This window comes from Chiloscyllium plagiosum, unplaced genomic scaffold, assembly GCF_037043375.1.
Source record: "Chiloscyllium plagiosum isolate Xiang-an unplaced genomic scaffold, Cpla_swu_hap1 HiC_scaffold_48, whole genome shotgun sequence".
NCBI lineage: Eukaryota > Metazoa > Chordata > Chondrichthyes > Orectolobiformes > Hemiscylliidae > Chiloscyllium > Chiloscyllium plagiosum.
The window spans coordinates 8,748,397-8,769,925 of record NW_028270186.1 but is presented as its reverse complement, the minus strand read 5'-3'; the positions used below and the strand labels follow the sequence as shown (position 1 = coordinate 8,769,925).

Below are 21,529 nucleotides of genomic sequence, written 5' to 3'. Positions count from 1 at the left end.
TCATCAGTACTGTGAGTGTTTGTATTCCTGTCCCAGCTGGGAAAAGTTTGTGAGGTCACAGTTGACATCTGATTTCCACATCAGTTCCAATTTGTGCATGTTAGACCCTCAAGGTTTAGTTCGATTTTAGCTAAGACGGGTGAATTGAAGATAGGTGATGCTGCAGAATCTGATGCCATTGCCAGGCACCTCAGAGAGAAGTGCAACTTGGACTTAAGCCATCAAACCAGGCATTCAGCACTTCGATTGTCTCCACAGATCAGATGTGGTTCGCAAGATCCCATAATTAAGGAAGGTAAATACTTAGGTCCTGGAAATCATAGAATCCCTACAGTGTGGAAGCATGCAATTTGGCCCTTCACACTGACCCTCTGAAGAGCATCCCAACCAGACCCACACCCCGTCCTATCCCTTTAACTCTGCATTTCCCATGATGATTCCACCTAGCCTGCACATCCCCGGGCACCACAGGGCAATTTAGCATGGCCAATCCACCTAACTTTTGGCCTGTGGAAGGAAACTGGAGCACCCGGAGGAAACCCACGCAGACGCGGGGAGAATGTGCGAACTCCACGCAGACAGTCACCTGAGGTTTGGATCAATCCCTGGTCCCTGGCGCTGTGAGCCAGCTGTGCTCACCACTGAGCCTCCGTGCTGCCCACAATACTCATATTATGAGCTTATGATTCTGTTAAGAAGAGAGCTGCTGCAAATGTGATGAGAATTTGGGCATACTTTCAGAGACGTCCCACTTGAATTCTGGAAACATTGACTCTGTCGATTCAACTTGATGACTTTCCTTAAGGAAGTGTTTTCACTTCCTTAAGAAAGGTCATCAAGATAATCCTGTTGATGTTTTGACTTCCAAAAAAAAAATTGATTGAGTAACACAGAGGTGGAGCTTAAGAAAAATGATATTGGATGGGATTTTGTAGTTGGATTAGAGAGGGAACACATTAAAATCAAGCCAGCTGAAGTGTTACTAATGGAATCGGACATGATTGGAGTCTGGTTAGGAGCAGAGTTCCACAAAGCATCTGTGTTTGCAAACTGTGGGCAAGTGAGGAATCCATTTCATATTTAGCCCTGAGCTTAAAAGCTTGCAAAGATGCAGTTTTCACACAGATCACCAACAGCCTGCTCATGAGGTTAAACAGCACATTGATTGTGCTTAATTCTGAAGTTTCAGACAGTTTATGCATGCCTGGAGACCAACTTGTCTGTGGTACAACTATAATTGGCTACTTTCTCTGCTTTGCTTGAAGCTTGAGCACTTACAGCTTTTGCTAGCCTCTGGGAGAACAAATGATGGATGTTCATATCACCTCGATCTTCTTTAAAAATAAAGACAGATATTAGCTGTGCTGAGTATATGGGGCAATGGAATGCACACAAAGTATCGCGGTGAGAAAGATATGAAGGGTGAGAATGTGAAGCCAAGTGACAAAAAGAGGAAGAAACAGATTTTTGAATGTTGATAGTGGATGGCCTTCCACAGCAAAACATCACTCAGTATTCTGGCTGTCATTTCCAAATGCACTCAGTTCACCATTAATAAACCAGCAAATGATGGAATTTTCTCATTCCTGATCCATAGGAATTCTTGTAATTTCTTCTACAGGAATTGCTGCAACTCCTTTGATAGGGATTGCAACTGAATGTTTTATGCAGGCTCTGTTGCTGTTATGTGTTCACAGCAATGAGCTTGGAAAAGTCTCCATCAGAATGGAATGCAGCACAGGAACAGGCCTTTCAGCCTATCAGATTAGTGCTGACCATGGTGCCACTCTACACTGATCACATCTGCCTACACATGGTCCACATCTCTCTGTTCGTGTATCTGTCAAAGTGCCTCTCAAAAATTGTTATTGTATTTGCTTCTCCCACCTCCTCTGTCTGTGCCTTCCAGAAACTGCCACTTTGTGTAAAACACTTTCCTCGCACATCTTCTTTAAACCTTCCCCCTTTCACCTTCAACCTATGCCCTCTAGCACTTGACATTTCCACCCTATGAAAGAGACTCCAACAAGCCACCCTATCCATGCCTATCATAACTTTACATATTTCTATCAGATTGCCCCTCAGTCTCTGAGGCTTTAACAAAAACGATCCAAGTTTGTCCAACCTCTCCTTCTCGTCTTTCCATTTTGAAATTTCAGGAAGTTCAATCAGAATATCTCTGAATGTTTGTCATCCACAACAAATTAGTGGATTTCAGGCTGATTGAGATCAATTAGTTGCATTATGTGTGTAGAAATGTATGTATTGGAAATGCAGTGGATGATATTTAGGATAGAAAAATTCACTGTCTCTCTATACCACACGGGGGTCCTCAGTGAGGAATTGTGGAGCTTCTGAGTTCATCCTCACAAAGGAATTGGTGCCAGTGGATTTCTGCAATTGGGGGTCTCCTAAAAGTGAAAATCCCTGTCCTTCCTGAAACAGAGATCACTCATCATCTTCTGAAATGTCCAGAGCCTCCAAAGAAAGAGCTAACAAGGGCAACACCCGAAAAAGCCACTTGTCAACCACCAATCACTGATTGCAGATCTGCAACATAACACCGGCCTTCAATCTCAGGTGAATCACTCTTTGTATGCTCTGGTGCGTGTGTTGTACTTCAATGTTTCTGTTGGGATTGAATGTCAGAGTTCCTTTCTGTGTTTTCTTTTAAACTCTGTAAAGGTTAAGATGTTCTTTTCGTTGAGAGTAAAGATATAATGTGAATTGCAGATTGGGTGCTGGGGGGTGTTGTTGTGACTCATCGGATGATTCACTTGCTCCCTTCTGAGGTTACGTGTTGGTGTACAACAAGATACAATCACCCCGAGACACTGGGTGTGCATTTCACTTGTTACTGTTTGAAGTTGTTCCTTTAATGCTTCGCACAATGATGACAGTCTTGATAGTACATCAAGGTTACATTTTCTATTTTAAATAAAGAGGTATTATGCACAAAAGGAGGCTTTGGGGGACAGCTGTTGCTCAGTTGTTAAATACACACAAGCATTTAGTGTTTTTTGGAGCATGTGATGCCAGCATCATTGGGGACAGTTCGAATGTTAAATTGTTAAATTTAACTTTTAAAAATTTGTTAAACGTGTTCAAGAAAATTTTCTTTTCAATATGGAAATATTCCGATGGGAGAAAGAGTAAAATTTTACCTTCTCACAGGGCACTTGACTTAAGTGATAGGAGGGGACCTTGTGTCTTGTGATCATGATTCTATTTGATTATAAAATAGTTATGGAAAAGGATATGCCTTCCATTAAAAAAAATGAATATTTTAATTAGAGTAAAGCAAATTTTAATGGTCTGAGACAAGAACTTTCAAAAGTTGATTGAAGTCGACTGTTCAGAGGTAAAGGGATGTCTCATTTCTAAATTCTTGGAAGAGCAGAGTCGGATTAGAACAAGTCAACATAGATTGAGTAAGGGGAGGTCGTGCCTGACAAACCTGTTGGAATTCTTTGAAGAGGTGACAAGTAGGTTAGACCAGCGAAACCCAGTGGATGTGGTCTATCTAGACTTCCAAAAGGCCTTTGATAAGGTGCCACACGGGAGGCTGCTTAGCAAGGTGAGGGCCCATGGTGTTCAAGGTGAGCTACTGGTATGGATTGAGGATTGGCTGTCTGACAGAAGGCAGAGAGTTGGGATAAAAGGTTCTTTTTCGGAATGGCAGACGGTGACAAGTGGTGTCCCGCAGGGTTCAGTGTTGGGGCAGCAGCTGTTCATGTTATATATTAATGATCTGGATGAAGGGACTGGGGGCATTCTAGCGAAGTTTGCCGATGATACAAAGTTAGGTGGACAGGCAGGTAGTACTGAGGAAGTGGGGAGGCTGCAGAAGGATCTAGACAGTTTGGAAGAGTGGTCCAGGAAATGGCTGATGGAATTCAATGTGAGCAAATGTGAGGTCTTGCACATTGGAAAAAAGAATACAAGCATGGACTACTTTCTAAACGGTGAGAAAATTCGTAAAGCCAAAGTACAGAGGGATCTGGGAGTGCGAGTCGAGGATTCTCTAAAGGTAAACATGCAGGTTGAGTCCGTGATTAAGAAAGCGAATGCAATGTTGTCATTTATCTCAAGAGGGTTGGAATATAAAAGCACCATTGTGCGACTGAGACTTTATACAGCTCTAGTTAGGCCCTATTTGGAGTACTGTGTCCAGTTTTGGTCCCCACACTTCAGGAAGGACATACCGGTACTGGAGCGTGTCCAGCGGAGATTCACACGGATGATCCCTGGAATGGTAGGTCTAATATACGAGGAACGGCTGAGGATCCTGGGATTGTATTCATTGGAGTTTAGAAGATTAAGGGGAGATCTAATAGAAACTTACAAGATAATACATGGCTTGGAAAGGGTGGACGCTAGGAAATTGTTTCCGTTAGGCGAGGAGATTAGGACCCATGGACACAGCTTTAGAATTAGAAGGGCTAAATTCAGAACAGAATTGCGGAGACATTTCTTCAGCCAGAGAGTGGTGGGCCTGTGGAATTCGTTGCCACAGAGTGCAGTGGAGGCCGGGACGCTAAATGTCTTCAAGGCAGAGATTGATAAATTCTTGATGTCACAAGGAATTAAGGGCTACGGGGAGAATGCGGGTAAGTGGAGTTGAAATGCCCATCAGCCATGGTTGAATGGCGGATGGAATCGATGGGCCGAATGGCCTTACTTCCACTCCTATCTCTTATGGTCTTGTGGTCTTATGGTCATAGGTGGGAAGCTTTCAGACATGTGATAATGCGTTCAGACTCGTTATGCTCCTATTAGAGTGAAAGGTAAGGTCAGTAGGTTTAGAAGACTTTTAATGATTAAACATATTGAGGTTCTAGTCGAGAATAAAAAAGAATCATATATTAGATGTGGACAACTGGGTTTAAATGAACCTCTTGAAGAGTATAAAAATGTAGGAGCATTCTTAAGAGGGAGATCAGGAAGGCAAAGAGAGGATATGAGATAGCCTTGGCAAGTAGGGTTAAGGATAATCCAAACAGATTTTACAAGTACATTAACAGCAAGAGAGCATCTAGAGAATAGGACCTCTTAAAGATCAAGAAGTCATCTTTGTGTTGAACTGCAGGAGATGAAAGTGATGTTCAATGAATATTTCACATCAGATTTTACTACAGAGAAAGAAATAAAGGCTAGAGAACTCAGGGAAGTAATATTGATGTTTAGGGAACAGTTCAGAAGAGTAAGTGCTACAGGTCTTACAAAATATTAAGGTGGATAATTTCCGGTACCTGATCTAGTGTATCCCAGGACTTTGTGGGAAGTTATGGAGGAAATTGCGGAGCCTTTGCAGAAATATTTGTGCCATCCATAACTACAGATGAGGTGCCGGGTGACTGGAGAAGGGCAAATGTTGTTTCTTTGTTTATGAGGGGATGTAAGGCGAAGTCTAGACTGTAGACCTGTGAGTCTAACTTTGGTGGTGGGTACTTTGTTGGAGGTGATTCTGAAAGAGAAACCTCATATGCATTTGGAGAGACAAGAATTGATTAGGACAGTCAGCAGTTTTGTGAGAGGGAAATTGAGTCTCACAAGCTTGATTGAGTTTTTTTGAGGAAGGGACCAAGGAGTTTGATGAGGTCAGAGCAGCATATGTTGTTTCCTTGGACTTTAGTGAAGCCTTAGACAAGGTTCCACATGGTAGACTATTAGTAACATTAGATCACATGGGATTCAGGATGAGCTTGTCAATTGTATACAAAATTGGCTTAATGGCAGGAGACAGAGTGATGGTGGAAGCTTGTCTTTTGAACTGGAGGCCTGTGACCAGTGGTGTTCCACAGGGATCGGAGCTGGGTCCACTGTTGTTTGTCATTTATATAAATGATTTAGATGAGAATATAGAAGGCACGATTAGTAGGTTTGTGGATGACGCCAAAATTGGTGGCATAGTGGACAATTTAAGATTACAAATAGATCTTAACCAAGCATTGAATGTCAGAGTTGAAAGGTCATGTTGCGACTGTACAGGACATTGGTTAGGCCACTTTTGGAATGTTGTGTGCAATTCTGATCTCCCTCCTATTGGAAGGATGTTGTGAAACTTGAAAGGGTTCAGAAAAGATTGACAAGGATATTTCCAGCATTGAAGGGTTTGAGATATAGGGAGAGGCTGAATAGATCGCGATTGTTTTCCCTGGAGCATCAGAGGCTGAGTGGTGACCTTATAGAGGTTTATAAAATCATGAGGGGCATGGACAGGGTAAACAGACAAGGTCCTTTCCCTGGGGTGAGGGAGACCAGAACTAGAGGGCATAGGTTTAAGGTGAGAGGGGCAAGATATAGAAGGGACCTAAGGTACAACCTTTTCACACAGAGGGTGGTGCATGTATGGAATGAGCTGCCAGAGGAAGTGGTGGAGGCTGGTACAATTACAACATTTAAAAGGCATCTGGATGGGTACATGAATATGAAGAGTTTAGAGGGATATGAACCAATTGCTGGCAGATGGGACTAGATTAGGTTGGGATATCTGGTCGGCATGGACGAGTTGGACTGAAGGGTCTGTTTCCGTGCTATACATCTCTGTGACTTGATGATTCTAATTGGGTCAATGGGCTAAAGAGTGGCAGATGGAGTTTAACTTGGATAAATGCAAGGTATTGTAGTTTGGTAAAACAAACAAGGGCAGGCTTTATAAAATTAAGAGAAGGGCCTTGGGGAGTGTTGTTAAACAGAGATACCTAGGGCTTCGGGTGTATAACTCTTTGAAGTTTGCATCGCATGGAGATCGGGTGGTTTAAAAAGTGTTTAGCACGCTTGTCTTCATTGCTCAGACCTTTGAGTACAGGAGTTGGGAAGTTGTGCTGAGATTGTACACGACGTTGGTGAGGCCTCTTCTGGAGTACTGTGTGCAGTGCTGGTCACCTGCTTTCGGAAGGAAATTATTAAGCTGGAGAGGTTCACAAAATGTTTACCAGAATGTTGCTGGGAATGGAGGGTTTGATTTATAAGGAAAATCTAGATGTGCTGGGATCTTTTGCAACCTTTTGGTTGAAGAGTGACCTAATGGAGGTTTATAAAATCATGAGGGGCATAAGTAAGGTGTATGGCAGGTGTCTTTTCCCGAGAGTGTGTGATTTCAAAATTACGGAGCATATTGTTAACGTGAGAGGGGAAATATTTAAAAAGACACGAGGGGTTATTTTGTTTTACACAAATGGTTCATGTATGGAATGAAGTTCCAGAGGAAGTGGTGGATGCAGGTACAGTTACAATGTTTAAAAGACATTTGGATAGGTCCATGAATAAGTAAAGTTTGGAGGGATGCGGGCAAGTGTAGGCAGGTGGACTAGTTCACTTTGGGATTATGGTCAGCATGGAGTTGTTGGAACAAAGGGTCTGTTTCCATGCTCTATGACTCGATGACTCTATGAAGCTATTCTTCAGTGACACAGGGCTTTTGTGACACTGGCATGTGTCCAATGTTGGACATCAGGAAAGGTATCAAGGGTCCTGACAGACTTGCAAGGGAACTTAGTCAGAATAATGGAACATTTTTGAGCTCTTCAACACCAAGAAAGGCTGCTAGAATCCTGGTTGATTAGTTGGGCATGGTGAGAGCTTGTTTGGAGTTTCCCAAATGGATTTGGTTTTGTGAGATGTGTCATCCAAAACAGACTGGGCAAATAAGACGACCTCTCATCTGAGAAGAAAAACAATTCTTCAGACCCCAAATTGACTCAATGTCAGCAATGATTTGTTTTCAGAAATGCATCAGCCTCTGGAGTGAATTTCTCCCAAGACAAGATGAGTATCGCTTTCCTGCGGTCTTTAGAAGTGAACTTTTAAGGTGGATGGGTAGTCGAGGGGGTGTTTGTGAGAGGGAGGGTGAATGTGGGTAGTGGTTTCTATTTAGTTGAGATTTTGCTGAGTCATGGGGAGCCACAGTCTCCAAAGCTTGCTTGACTTCCCGAGGGAATTGGAGAAACATGGCGCAGGGTTTTTATTTTGGGTGTGATTTGGCTGGTGCATCTTCCTGTATTCTCTTGGAGATGCTGCTGCCCGGGGCTTGTGGATGGTTTATGCAAGTGGCAGAATGAGCCTGACGTTCCTTTCTTGTGGTTTCCCTTTATTTCTCCCGCACACATCTCCTTCAGGTGTGAGGAAGCAAGCCAGGAGAGTCAGGCAGGATATTCTGGGTGACTGATGGTCAGTGTCCAGAGGGGGTCAATTTCGCTCAGTCAGGCATACGGCTGGTTTACAATGCAGAGTGATGCCAACAGCGTGGGTTCAATCCCTGCACCTGCTGCGGTTACAGTGCAGGGTTCTCCTTCTCAACATTTTCTCCTCACCTAAGGTGTGGTAACCCTCAGGTCAATGACAGAGCATCTCTCGTCTTGTAAGACAGTGACAAGTTGACCTAGCCATTGTTTATTGCAGACTCCGCCAGTGGACAGACACCAGGGCGAATCTGTTCTGTCAGCCTGTTCCTTTCTGAACCCAAAGCTCATCAACTTCCAAAGATGTACAATGTGTCATTCAAAAACAAGCTGAACAGTTTAAGTCTTTACTCCTATTCCTTTGTCCATCACATGGGAATGCTACACTGGCCAATCAACCTGTTCAGAGATGCTAATACACACCTCTGGAACATGTGGGACTTGAACCCAGGCCTCCTGGCTCAGCGGTAGGGGCACTACCACTGCACCACAAGTGCTCTCTACATCATATGTTTACCTAATTTTCTCTTCAGTGGCTTCTTTACGTTAATCCACTAAGAGCCCAACTGAGGTAACGATAAAGTTAAAAATCACACAACACAAGGTTATCGTCCAATAGGATTATATGGAAGTAAAGCTTTGTCAGGTAGCTAGTGGGACAGGATCATTGGACACAGAGTTAATGGTAAAAGATCAAAGTGTCAGACAACTGATGCGATGTATTGAACAAACCTAGATTGCTGTTAAGTCTTTAATCACTTAGAATGGGTTGCAGGTTTCAATTCATTAATATGTAAATCCCAGAACCTCTTTCAAGTCACATTCCCAATATAATTTAAGGATTTGTAAAAAGAAGTGTCATCTCAGCTCAGATAGTGCATTAAAGGTGTGAGGGGGTTTGCCTGTTTTCCGACCTTGAGTCAGACCGATACTCCTGTAACTCAGCCAAAGTTGTCTATCCCATACGCTGCTGGCAAGGATGCCCCGAGGCATGGTACATGGGTGAGACCAAGCAGACACTAAGACAACAGATGAATGGACACTGCGCAACAATTGGCAAGCAGGGAGGTTCCCTCCCAGTTGGAGAACACTTCAGGGGTCAAGGACTTTCAGCCTCGGATCTTCAGTTGACCGCCCTCCAAGGTGGTCGGGATACGCAACAATGCAGAGTCACCGAGCAGAGACTGATAGCCAAGTTCAGTACCTATGAGGATGGCCGCAACTGGGATCTTGGCTTTGTGTCACACGACCGGTGACCCCACTACACTGTACACACACATGCACACACACTCTTACACATGATCACACTCACGCAGACCCTCTGTCATACGCACAATCTCTCAGACACACACACACACACTCACAATCATGTGCACACCCTCTCACATGCATATACTCCATCACACTTGCGTATACACACACACACACTCACCCCCACACGCATGCACACACATGTAAGTCTACGGGGTGAATTTGCATTGGCAGACTTGTATTTGCAGATACATTCTACTTTGTTCGAAAAACACACAATCTGTAGGCAATCAGTCCATGTGACATTTTATAAATTTCTACTTTGGGAATAGAACTGGTCTGACTCAAGATTGGAATACAGACAGACTCTAACCTCACACCTTTAGTGCATTGTCTGAGCTGAGATATCACCTTTTTTTTAATGAAACTTTAAGTTATTTCAGGAATGTGATTTGAAAGAAGTTCTGGGACTTAGATATTAATGAATTGAAACCTGTAACCTATTCTAAGTGATTAAAGACTTAACAGCAATCTAGGTTTGTTCAACACATCGCATCAGTTGTCTGACACTTTGATCTTTTGCTATAAATTCTGTGTCCTATGATCCTGCCCCACTAGCTACCTGACGAAGGAGCAGCACTGCAAAAGCTTGTACTTCCAAATAAACCTGTTGGACTGTAACTTGGTGTGTGATTTTTAACTTTGTCCACCCCAGTCCAACACTGGCACCTCCACATCAGAGGTAAAGTTATGCAGTGTTATAATGTATGTTGAGTACACATGATTGAGGAGTGATTGATCAAGGTGTTTATAATATTTGATGCTTTTGAAAGCTAAATACGGAGGCCATTTCCCAGAAAATATACAATTAGAGCTCAGGTCACTTGGCATGTTACTCAGGAAACACTTGGTCCAAGGAAATGCTGTAGGAGGATGTCAACAATGGAGGAACCCCTGGAAGTGTGCAATATAAAGATTCATGGTTGGCTAATGAAAAGCAAATTACTGTGTATGCTGGAGGTCAAAGACTCATAGAGTTAGACAGCACGAAAACAGACCTTTTGGATCAACTCGTCCAGGCCGACTAGATATCCTAAATTAACCTAGTTTCATTTGCCAGCATTTAGCCCATGCCCCTCTCAACCCTTCCTGTTCACATACTCATCCAGATATCTTTTAAATGTTGTACCACCTCCAGCACATTCTCTGCTAGCTCATTCCATACATGCATAAAAAAGTTGCCCCTCAGGTCCCTTTTAAATCTTTGCCCTCTTACCTCAAAACATTTCATTTTGCTCTCTGCCACCCTTAGAATCTGGGATTAAAAAATTACATGCTGGGGAAACTCAGCAGGTTTGGCATCATCTGTGCAGGAAGAAACAGTGCTCATGTTGAGTGCAACATGACTCTTCGGAATAAGTTCATCTACCAATTGATTGCACTTGAGGTACAAATCAGTCAAAATTGAATTGAATCAAAGAGGTTCAAGAGGCTGAATCCCCAAATGCTGTCACAGGACAACACATCAGCAACTTGCCACCACCTTCTTCAGTTCATTGATGTTTGCATCACATAAAGACAGGTGGTTAAAAAGGCATTCAGCATGTTTGCCTTCATTGCACACACCGTTGAATATATGAGTTGGGATGTTATGTTGAGGTTGTACTGGACCTTGGTGAGGCCTTTTCTGGACTACTATGTCCACTTTTTGTCATCCTGTTAGAGGAAGCAAATTATCAAGTGAAGAGAGTTCAAAAAGGTTGATAAATTCTTGACGTCACAAGGAATTAAGGGCTATGGGGAGAATGCGGGTAAGTGGAGTTGAAATGCCCATCAGCCATGATTGAATGGCGGAGTGGACTCGATGGGCCGAATGGCCTTACTTCCACTCCTATGTCTTATGGTCTTATGGTCTTAAAAAGGATTTGCCAGGATGTTGCTGGGAATGGAGGGTTTGAGTTATAAGAAGAGGCTGGATAGGCTGGGTGAGGGGGCATATTTTTAAGGTGAGAGGAGAAAGATTTTAAAAAGACATGAAGGGTAATTGTTTTTTTCACAGAGAGCGGTTTGTGTGTGGAATGAACTGCCAGAGGAAGTAGTGGATGTGGGTACAGTCACAACATTTAAAAGACATTTGGATGAGTACATGAATAAGAAGTGTTTGGGCCAAGCACAGGCAGGTGGGACTAGTTTAGTTTGGGATTGTAGTCAGCATGGACTGGTTGGACTGAAGGGTCCGTTTCCATGCTGTCATACAACAGCTAGAGATGGGTAATAAACTATTAGCCAACAATGCCCACATCTCATGCGAGAATGTTTAAAAAAAAGAATATGTAGATGCCATGTGTGAAAATTATCCTGAGGGTCAGGCTTAATTGGTAAATTGCCGTTAATTCACAATGGCAATGGAGAAAAAGAGTAGATGTGGCAAGTGACAGAACCATCACCTTCATCAGTATCCTGGCTGTTTGACAGCCCAACCTGCTCTCTCCAGGTAGAAGTGGCAGGCTGGATGGGAAATATCTACTGCTGCAGAGTTCAATTTGCACCTGCTGCCCTGATTTAAAATCCAAGTGAGGAAACTGCATTTGGTTCATCAATGCCATGAGTGAATAAGACTCACGGGGCTGGTCGAGCTGTTGTCAGTGCCATCAACAACAAGTTCCTTTCCTGTTTCAAAAGTGGTTGCTGACTGATATTTGCTATTCCGAAGCTTGAAAATGATAGGAGATCATAATCTGCTTGTTTTTTACTCTCGTTCTGTCATTTTGTGTTGATAGTGTGCTCGGTGTTTACTGCGGAGGGAAATGCAGGGCCAGCTCCTGATCTGATCACACAGAATAGCTGCTGCACAGGATGATTCAGTATCAGAGATAAACAGTTTCATTTCACAACACGTTCCAGTGCAGATTATGAACAAACAGCAGTCTCTGTATATATGGGAGAATAATTCCACTTTTTTAAATGGAATAACTGTCCCTGAAATCCGAGAAATAAAAACAGCCCCCTTGCATGCTGTAAAGAACAAGTCTCTATCTATACTATGAAGAACAATAACCCCTGTGTGTATTATATAGAATAACAGCCCTAGTGTACATTGTATAGAATCAGAGCCCCTGTGTCTATTGTGAAGAATAACAGCTCCTGTTTATATTGGGCAGAATAGCAGTCCTTGGGTATATGATAGCGGGAAGCAGAATTTATGCATCAGAAATGAGAAGAGCATTCTCTGTTGTTAATGAGTAAAGACATTGAACAATCAGCTCTATATGTTTAAACACCCATTTAATATATAGAAATGGAAATAAAATCCCATTGGATAAGTGACATGAAAAATTAAGTTATTTGTCAGAATACATTTATACAAGATTGTCCATGGGTCCTTCTGAATGTACCATGTCACTTTGCTTCCATTAACTGAGAGGAGATGGATTGCCTGACTAAAATAGATTTAGTTGATTACATTTATGGGGAAATAGTAATGGGAAGTGAAAACAGTCTATCTCACAAGCATACCAAATGAGACCTGGTCAATCATTTACTTTTGCAGATGAAAATTATTTGCTGAGCCAAAGCTCTGATTTCAGTTCTACTTTGTGCATTATTCAACGACCTCAGATTTTCTCTGCCTTTATCTCCCTCTTGTCAGGCAGTGATTGGCTCACTGCGATACAGAGCTGTTGCATTTTGTGCTTCATCTTACCGTGTGTGGGTCTCAACGGATTGATCGCTACTCTTCAAAACAGTTTCATTACTTCTAAAGTGCTTTGTTTGTTCATCCTGAGAATGTGAAATGCTTTGTATAAATGCATGCCTTCCTTTATCTGTGTCAACATGCACACATGACCACAGTGTTTGTTGAACAGTTATTGGGGACCAAGGCTATATTTGGTTTCCCAATCACCACCAGTTGAGGACGGCAGTCCAATTTCATGGACACCTCTCGCTTTAACTGGACTGAGTGATTCAGCTCATGAGGGTTAGGAGGCTAACCGATCATAAAGACGTTGGAAATACGATCTGTGAAAGGCAATTTGGCTGATTGAGCCTGCTCCGCCATTCAGTATAATCATGGCTGATCTTCCAACTCAGTGCCTTTGTTTCTACTTTCAACCCAACTCCTTTGAACCCTTGGGCCCCAAGAACTATATCGAACTCCTTCATGAGAACTGAGATTTCCCCATCTGCCATGGTCTGATTTGGTAACACATCAACCCCTTCTTCCCAAACGTTTGCCCAGCCCTGGTTTACTCGTCTAGTGATGTTCCCACTACACTGCTGTTTCCCTCATCAGCAGCACCTGATTTGGGTGAATACCCAGGGATACTTCCACTAGTTTTTAAGAAGTGCATCTCTCCAAGGTGATCAGGAAGATCACTGAGCGGAATCTTGTTCAGGCACCTGGGGTCTTGTCAGGAGATCAGGTGAGAGATCTGCACCTGCATGTCCTTCAGGTAAGGTAAAGTTAAAGTAATCAATCAGAAAAGTTTATCAAACGTATCTATATACAAGGCAGACTAAGAAAGGACATTCCTACAGATTCCATGTCTTTGCTCTGACACAGCCCCCAATGTACATTCCCAACAGGTAATCTGAGAGGCAAGGTACAATTAACCCCTTTACTTCACATTTTCCAGAGAACTCTCACTGAACTCTACATCAGTCAGGCACTGGTGAGATGACTGATTGGTCTTTCTCTGGAACCAATACCAGAGGAGGCGGATATCCTACCCAGCTTGAACGGCCAACCCGGTAGAGGTCATGAGCTGTTACACTCAATAATGTCACTGAGTAGGTCCTTATCTGCTGCCTCAAGAGCAACATCAGAACATCAGGTGTCCAGAAGACCCCCAGGACTAGTGGAGAAAACCGATTCATGGTCACGGGTTTCTGGGGTTGAGGGTGGCTCCCAACAGACATCCTCAGACGTGATATTGAGTCAGTCAGTCAAGCACTGATGGACTTTGATTGAGGAAACCCCACCCCTGAGGGTGGCCAGCTGACCATACAGGTTGACCCCATTTAGACACTGGTGACAGCTGGGCTAGTGCCAGTAGCACTGTGATCAGGCCCCAAAGTGGTCATTCATTGACCATTTGAACATCAGCTGACAGGGGGGAGGTTAACCTTGGGCCTTCTCTCCCAGGACATAATTCTAATGGAGGTGTACACCATCGCCCCTCCTTATTCAGTGGCCCCCTGACCTCCAAGCTCACCCCCTCCAGGAATCAAGGATTTCGCCAATCCTAGTTTTGACTCTGGCTGTAACAGGTGAACATGGAGGCACCAAATTAGCAGTTCAGTCTTCCTCAATGGATAAATGCACCGTCATTGAGGTGTGTGGGGAGGGGAAGGAGAAGGATCTTACAATCTCCAACCTTGCTCAAGGCACATTTCAGTAGTGGTTGTCCTCAGCTTCAAGCTCGTAGTCCAAGTCCCATCACCTGCCAACACCTGCATCACACATTAATCTTCAAGTATAAATCATTGTGTGACGGTACAAAGTTTAAACATTGCTCAAAGCAGACATGATGGCGTGGCCTTTCCTCTTGTATTCAGCAAGATTGAAGCATAAGATAACTCCCAGATCTGATTAAGAGTCATCAGAACATGAGCTTGCTCTCTCTCCAGCTCTGAATTCTAGTATTTTTTCTTTTCCTTGCAATAAAACGTGCTGCCTGTCTTGGTTGGTTTTCTTGTGATTCAGTCCTGATGAGTGCACGCGGAAGAGCTTTGTCTTTGTGTCTCCTGTTATTCAAACTCAAAAAACCCTGAGTTTTGCTTCCTGGCAATCTTCTTGATTCTTTTAGTCTTTCACTAATCGTAACAATTAGGGTTCCGGAAGCCAAGATTGCTGCCTTTTCCATGACAATGACCTACTTCCTGTGGAGCTGTCACCAACCAACAAGACTCCCTAATTGCAGGAAACGGTCAAGAAGCCAGTCTATCCTGGCTCCCCACAAACTTAACTTGCCCGCCTCCACTTCCCGGAGGCCAGTGAAATTCTGTCAGTGCAATCTATCAAGGGCATCCTCTGGAGCAAGTGTGCAAATGGATTGTGCATCGCCCTGTCTTTTGACCTCTGGGCTTGGCGATCAAATCCAGAGGCGAGTTAAGAGGTGAGCCCTGCAAAAAAACCCTCACTGAGATGAATTTGTTCAGCCCAGTTTCAGAACAGTGCCAGTCTCCATTATGGAGCTACCTCGAATTAATCTCGTCCTTGCCTCCTTCAATCCACAATCTTGCAAAATCCAGATTTGGTGTCACTTCTCTGTGATGTAAATTGGTTGGAGCTCCTCAATCTTTACAGTCTTGGCATCTTTGATTTCAGTGATGTTTTGGATATGTCACTGGACTAGCCCTGCAGTTGTCCAGGCTGATGCTTTGGGGGTCTGCATTGAGATCTCACCATGGAAGTTTTTGGAATTTCCTATTCAATTCTTAAAACCTGAAATTAAAAGCTAGTTTCAGATTTGGGTGGCATGGCGGCTCAGTGATTAGTACTACAGCCTCACATTGTCAAGGACTGGGGTTCGATTCCTACCTTGGGCGACGATCTGTGTGGAGTTTGCGCATTCTCCCTGTGTCTGTGTGGGTTTCATCTGGATGCTCTGGATTCATTCCACAATTGGATGTTAGGTGAATTGACCGTGGCCAATTGCCCATAGTGTCCAGGGATGTGCAAGCTTGGTGGCTGAGCCATGGGAAATGCAGGGTTATTAGGTAGAGCAGTGGATCTGGGTGGGATGCCCTTTGGAGGGTCGGTGTAGACTCAATGGGCAGAATGGCCTGCTTACACACTATAGGGATCCTGTGAAATTTTATAGTGACCATGAAACTACCATCAACAGTCACTCGGTCTCATCTGTGCTAGTTTAGGGCAAGAAATCTGCCGTCCACACCTGATCTGGTCTACATGTGACTCCAGACACACAGCAATGTGATTAACTCTTAACAGCTCTGGTTTCTCCTCAGGTTTAGGGATTTGAAACTTTAACTGCTGTCAACATCTCATGAAGGTTTAAGGGAACAGAAATGTTTCTTAGCTGAGAAGTGAACACCTTATTCTGAGCCACAAAGTGGGAAATAGATGGTGCTTTCTCCCCTCCCAAAATAAAAAGAACCGTGGATTCTGGAAATCAGAAACAAACTTAAAAATTGCTGGAAGAAACAGAGATGCTGCCAGACCTGCTGAGATTTTTCAGCAATTTCTGCTTTTGTTGCTGCTTTTCCCAGCCTGGAATAAAAATAAAACCTTTCGGCAGAATAATGAAACTTGTCAATGAAATCCCAAAATGCCAATTAATTTTTTCGAACCTATTCATAAAAACTTGCAACAGGGACACTGCGGAAGAAACATGAGGAACCTAATATTTAAACTTGCCACAATCAATTTCAGAGTGGTCTTCATTCATACTTGCTTCATTTCAGGGAATCTCAGATGAATCTTCAAAGTTAAATTTCCCTCCAGTCTTCCCTTTTTTCATTCTGGAGAGATTCCATTGAAGTTATGTCCAGCCGCAGAACCCCTCCCTCAAAAATTGATCAGTCGCAAATTAGGAATTGCATCCTAAAATGCTTCGATAAACCTGTAACGATATTGGCAGTGAGTCAAAGTGCTTATTTGGGCAACCAGTCATGACGGGCTGAAGGCCCTCATTCTGCAGCACAGAAATTGAGTTATTCTGTAAAGGGCACAGGTTTTGACGGGGTTGGGGCTGGAAGTATGCTGCGGGTTTGTGGGAGCAGGTGGGGGGTGGATCTGGTGTTCGCATTGTTTCATCGAATGTATCAAAGCATCATTTCTTGGCTTGTAGGCATCCAGCACAAGACGACCCAGGAGCATGGTAAATTTGTGTGCTCTTCAACCCAGCAGGGAAATCTCTCACCACCTTGTCATGAAATCCTTGCTGAGTTGTCTGAAGGTGACAATACAATTGTGATGTGTGGCCCACCATCCCTCAGCTAATTGAGCACCGAACAATTCTTTATACCTCCTTCATAAGTAATGCTTTGCTCAATAGTGAAACCCACACCCCCGACCCCCAGTACGCCTTTTCAAAGGTACTTTTCTTTCTACTTGCATGTTGCTTTCTCCTGATTGAATAATCAGGAAGCAATCTCGTGCGCGGCTCAGTGGAGAGGAACCTCAGCATGCTAACAACAGAAAGCCCATTTGCAGCAGCAAAGATATTCAGTTTGGGAAAAAAAAGCTCGCTTGTTAAAGACCATTTTATGTGGGAGCATGGACTGTGTTCAGTCACAAGAGCCTTTTGTATGAACACAAGGAATAATATGTACAAATAAAGGTTTAAAATGTAAAATTACTCCCAGCTTTGGTGGTTCTGGTGCAGCTTATCATGATGCAGCATAATATACCAAGGGAATAATACGAATTAACCAAGGAGTTCAATATTTAAACAGCATATTAAAGGGGATGCAGTTGCAATTGGGTTAAGCATCACCAAGAATCAGAATAATTCAAAGCACTGAATAAACATGACTTGTTGGAATGCCTCATTGCTGACATTTCAACTTTGATTTTCTCTTGGCAGAATTATCTCTGGCCTTTCCTCTCCTTATCTCAGCCCATTCTTTTTGAGTCTGGCTGACATATCAATCACTGGCTCCTGACCATTTCGCCCAGGTGTTCATTCTTCATGAGTGAGCTGAAACAAGTGGCATTGGTCAGTTCTTCTGCCATGGGAGGGGTTGTAGCTGTGTCTAAGTTTCAGCCAGGATCCAGAGTCATCAGCCTCTCAATAAAAGGCAGAAGCCACATGAGGATGCCCCTGGGCTCATTTGACCCTGGTGAATGCAAGGCCAATTTTAACACCTGCATTCCTGTTCTGGCAAATAGCAAGTAACTCGGGCTAGTTTGTGGGAATTTCTGCTGTGTACCACACCATGCATACTGAGTGGTAGCTGTGTACACCGAGCCCTGTGCAGAGTAACCCAATTTTCCTGTACTAGACTTACCATGGAATTACTGGATTGAAATTGTGCCTCCTTCTGGAAGCTTTGGGCAGCTGAATTGAAGATGGGCTGACTGAGTTTCCTGATGGCAAATGTCAGAAGTTCTCTGTAAATTTTCATCAACAGTGTGCTGTCCTATGGCATTGCTGAGGGATTAGCTGGTATATGGTTCTGAATTTGAGATACAGCAATGACATTGTGATAGCTCTAAAGCTATTTCTTAGGTACTCCAGGACTGATTGATTTATTTATTATCAAGTGTACTGAAGACAGTGAAAAGCTTTGTTTACGAGCAGTACAGGCGGATCACAGTATGCAAGAATGCACAGACCAAAACATTGAGACACAGGCATACAGGTACCATTGCACAGGGCTGAAAAGGGAGGGAACGTGATTAACCTGCAACACTTAGAGTCAAAAGTGGGAATAATAGTTGATTGACAGATGCTTGTAAATTATAGGCATCTTGCTGTTGAGAGTGGGAAATAACCATCTTTCTGTAAAGTTATTCACACATTTTCAGCTATAAATATATTCAATGTACTTGAATTCAAGGTTTTCACTGAGCTCAGACTGATGAAGCCAAAATAGCCAGGCATTGTTCAAATGATCAACCACATTTTCTTTATGAAGGAATGTGTGTATTAACAGAATAAATATTTGTCCAATTGATTCACTGTCATAAGCACAAAGCACGGAATATTTACCAGCCAAAAGACTGAACAAATTTGAGATTATAATTGGTTATCTCAAACTTTAGGAAGACCTCTCAAATACCCGCAAATGAGAACCACAAATCCATTATTTTAGGAATAGTCAACTCAAACTACCTCCTTACCTCAGCCCTCAATCCCACCCCTTATAAAATACATGGAAATATCCTTTGAGCAGAGAATAGACTGCATGTGGTTAATAGGCAACTTATTTGTATCTGTTGGCTGACTGCATGGCATCTGAAATGGTCAAACAACCCACTCACACTCTGTAAGCAATCACAACTCGAGCAAGATGTCTATCTTTGACCCCTCTGATTCCACCTGCTTCAACATCTTTCCTGGGTTAGGGAGTTACTCTTAATAACTGAGTTGCTCTTCACTCGAAAACTTCTGAGTCCCTGGGGGTTACTGTTGACCGGAAGCTAAACCAGACCATCCCACATCAATACTGTGGCTACAAGGAAAGTTCTGGGGTTCATAATTATGCAGTATGTGACACGTTTCCTGCCTCCCTAAAGCCTGCCAAACATCTGCCAGGCACAAGGAAGGAGAACAATGGTAATACTCACTGTGTTTTCTTGGGTGAATGCAGCTCAAATGATACTCAAAGAGTTTGACAGAACAGCCTGCTTGATTGGCACCCAACCACCATTTTGAACATATACTTCCTCTGCCTCCAATGCACAGTGGCAGCAATGTATAGCATCTAAAAGGTGCACTGCAACAACTCATCACCATCCTTTTGATGACACTTTTCAATCCCATGACATCCACCATCTTGAAGGACAAGGGCAGCAGATCCATTGCAACACCACCATCTGCAAATTCCCCTCCAAGTTGTGCACCGTCCTGACTTAGAATTACCTCACTGTTCCTCCACTGTCACTCGTCAAAATTCAGCAACTAGCTCACTAGCGCCACAGTGAGTGTACTGAATCATATGGACTGCGGCAATTCAAGCTGACAGCTCATCATTACCTTCTCAAGGTCAATTCGGGATGGACATAGAGTGCTGCCTGAGCTAGCAATGCCTCCACATGTGAAACAAAAAGTTTTAGGAAAATTTTATTTCAGGCCGAATAAAATAGATAGATTATTGATCAGTCGGGGAATCAAGGGTCACAGAGAAAGGGCAGTAAAGTAGATGAGAAAAATGCCAAATCAGCCACAATAGTAGTAAATGTTGGAGCAGGCTTGAGGGGTTGGGTAGCCCACTCCTGTTCCTATTTCTTTTGATCTTAGAGTCTTGTGTCCTTCAAGGAAGCAAATCTGCCACACTTACTCAGTCTGGCATATGTCTGTCTCCAGAACCACAACATTGCTGTTGGTTGTTTTTATGACCTGTAAAATGGTACCATCAGCCACTCACTGTATGGTCCTGCTTTCAAAGTGTTAACAGAAAGAATGAAATTGGATGGACCGCAAGGGCATCAGGTGTGCGGGAACACCACGCACCTGTTTTGACTTGGTACAGCGACAAGTTTTGTTTTGCGTGAGGTTCCAGGCAGATCATGACATAGATCATCGGGTGCTACAACAGGGCAAGGAATACAAAGGTACAGCTGCAAAGAAGGTGCAAGATCAACATTAGGTTTGAAATTTGAGGGGTCCATTCAGAAGTCTAATAACAGCGGGGAAGAAACTACTCTTGAACGTGTTGGTAAACCTTTGTGTCTTCTGTCTGACGGAAGAGGTTGGAAGAGATTATAACCAGGGTTTGTGGGGTCTTTGACGATGTTAGCTGCCTTTCTGAGTCAGCGAGAAGTGTAGATGGAGTCAACGGGTGGAAGCTGTGGGGATTTCTGCTAGGCCACCATTTGTTGACCACCTCTGATTTCCTTCAAAAAGGGTGGGGAGAATCGCAGAAGTGTTACAGTTCAAAAAGAGGATACTCAGCCCATTTTATGCAACACAAAAGCAACCCACATGGCTCAACCAGTCGCTGTCGGCATTTATGCTTCATTCGGACCTTGTCTTGTGTGTTTATTCAGAAATGTTTAAAAGATACTGAGTGTATGAGGATCAGGAGATTGTCCTATTGCGTTGGTCAATATTCCTGACACATCTGATGATTGTAGCCCCTTTTATTTGTGATGTAAATGACATATGTCTTGCTTCCGGTGAGTGACTGTAAGGAGCTGCTGCTGGGGTGCTGCAGCCCTGGTGCTCGTGATGTTGCTACATTACTGCCGGGTCACTGATAATACCAAAAGGTGAATTGATCACTAAACCCTTCCTTTGGGAGAATGCTGAACACAAGTCAAGTTGATTGCTGTTAAACCATGGAGGACACTATTTGATTACACTGGACTCAACATTCACAACTGAGATTCTGTGTGTAGGGTCATTGGACAGTCATCAGAACCGGGAGGGGGGTGTGGGGAGGGGGTTGGTGGGGATAAT

At 43.4% G+C, this 21,529-nt stretch overlaps 1 protein-coding gene across 2 annotated transcripts in view; it reads right to left on the bottom strand.

Annotated features, from left to right (window-relative positions):
• Nucleotides 1-21,529, bottom strand: part of LOC122542971 (leucine-rich repeat transmembrane neuronal protein 4-like) — a 183,205-nt gene that overhangs the window by 158,041 nt on the left and 3,635 nt on the right. The window contains exon 3 of one of the 2 annotated variants that reach the window (XM_087984192.1): nucleotides 16,296-17,023. The exons of the other annotated variant lie outside the window; for it this stretch is intronic. Coding sequence (XP_087840318.1) covers nucleotides 16,991-17,023 — 33 coding nt within the window. The 3' untranslated portion in view covers nucleotides 16,296-16,990. Of the gene's footprint in view, nucleotides 1-16,295; nucleotides 17,024-21,529 lie in introns of those variants that run through there. 2 annotated transcript variants of the gene reach the window in all.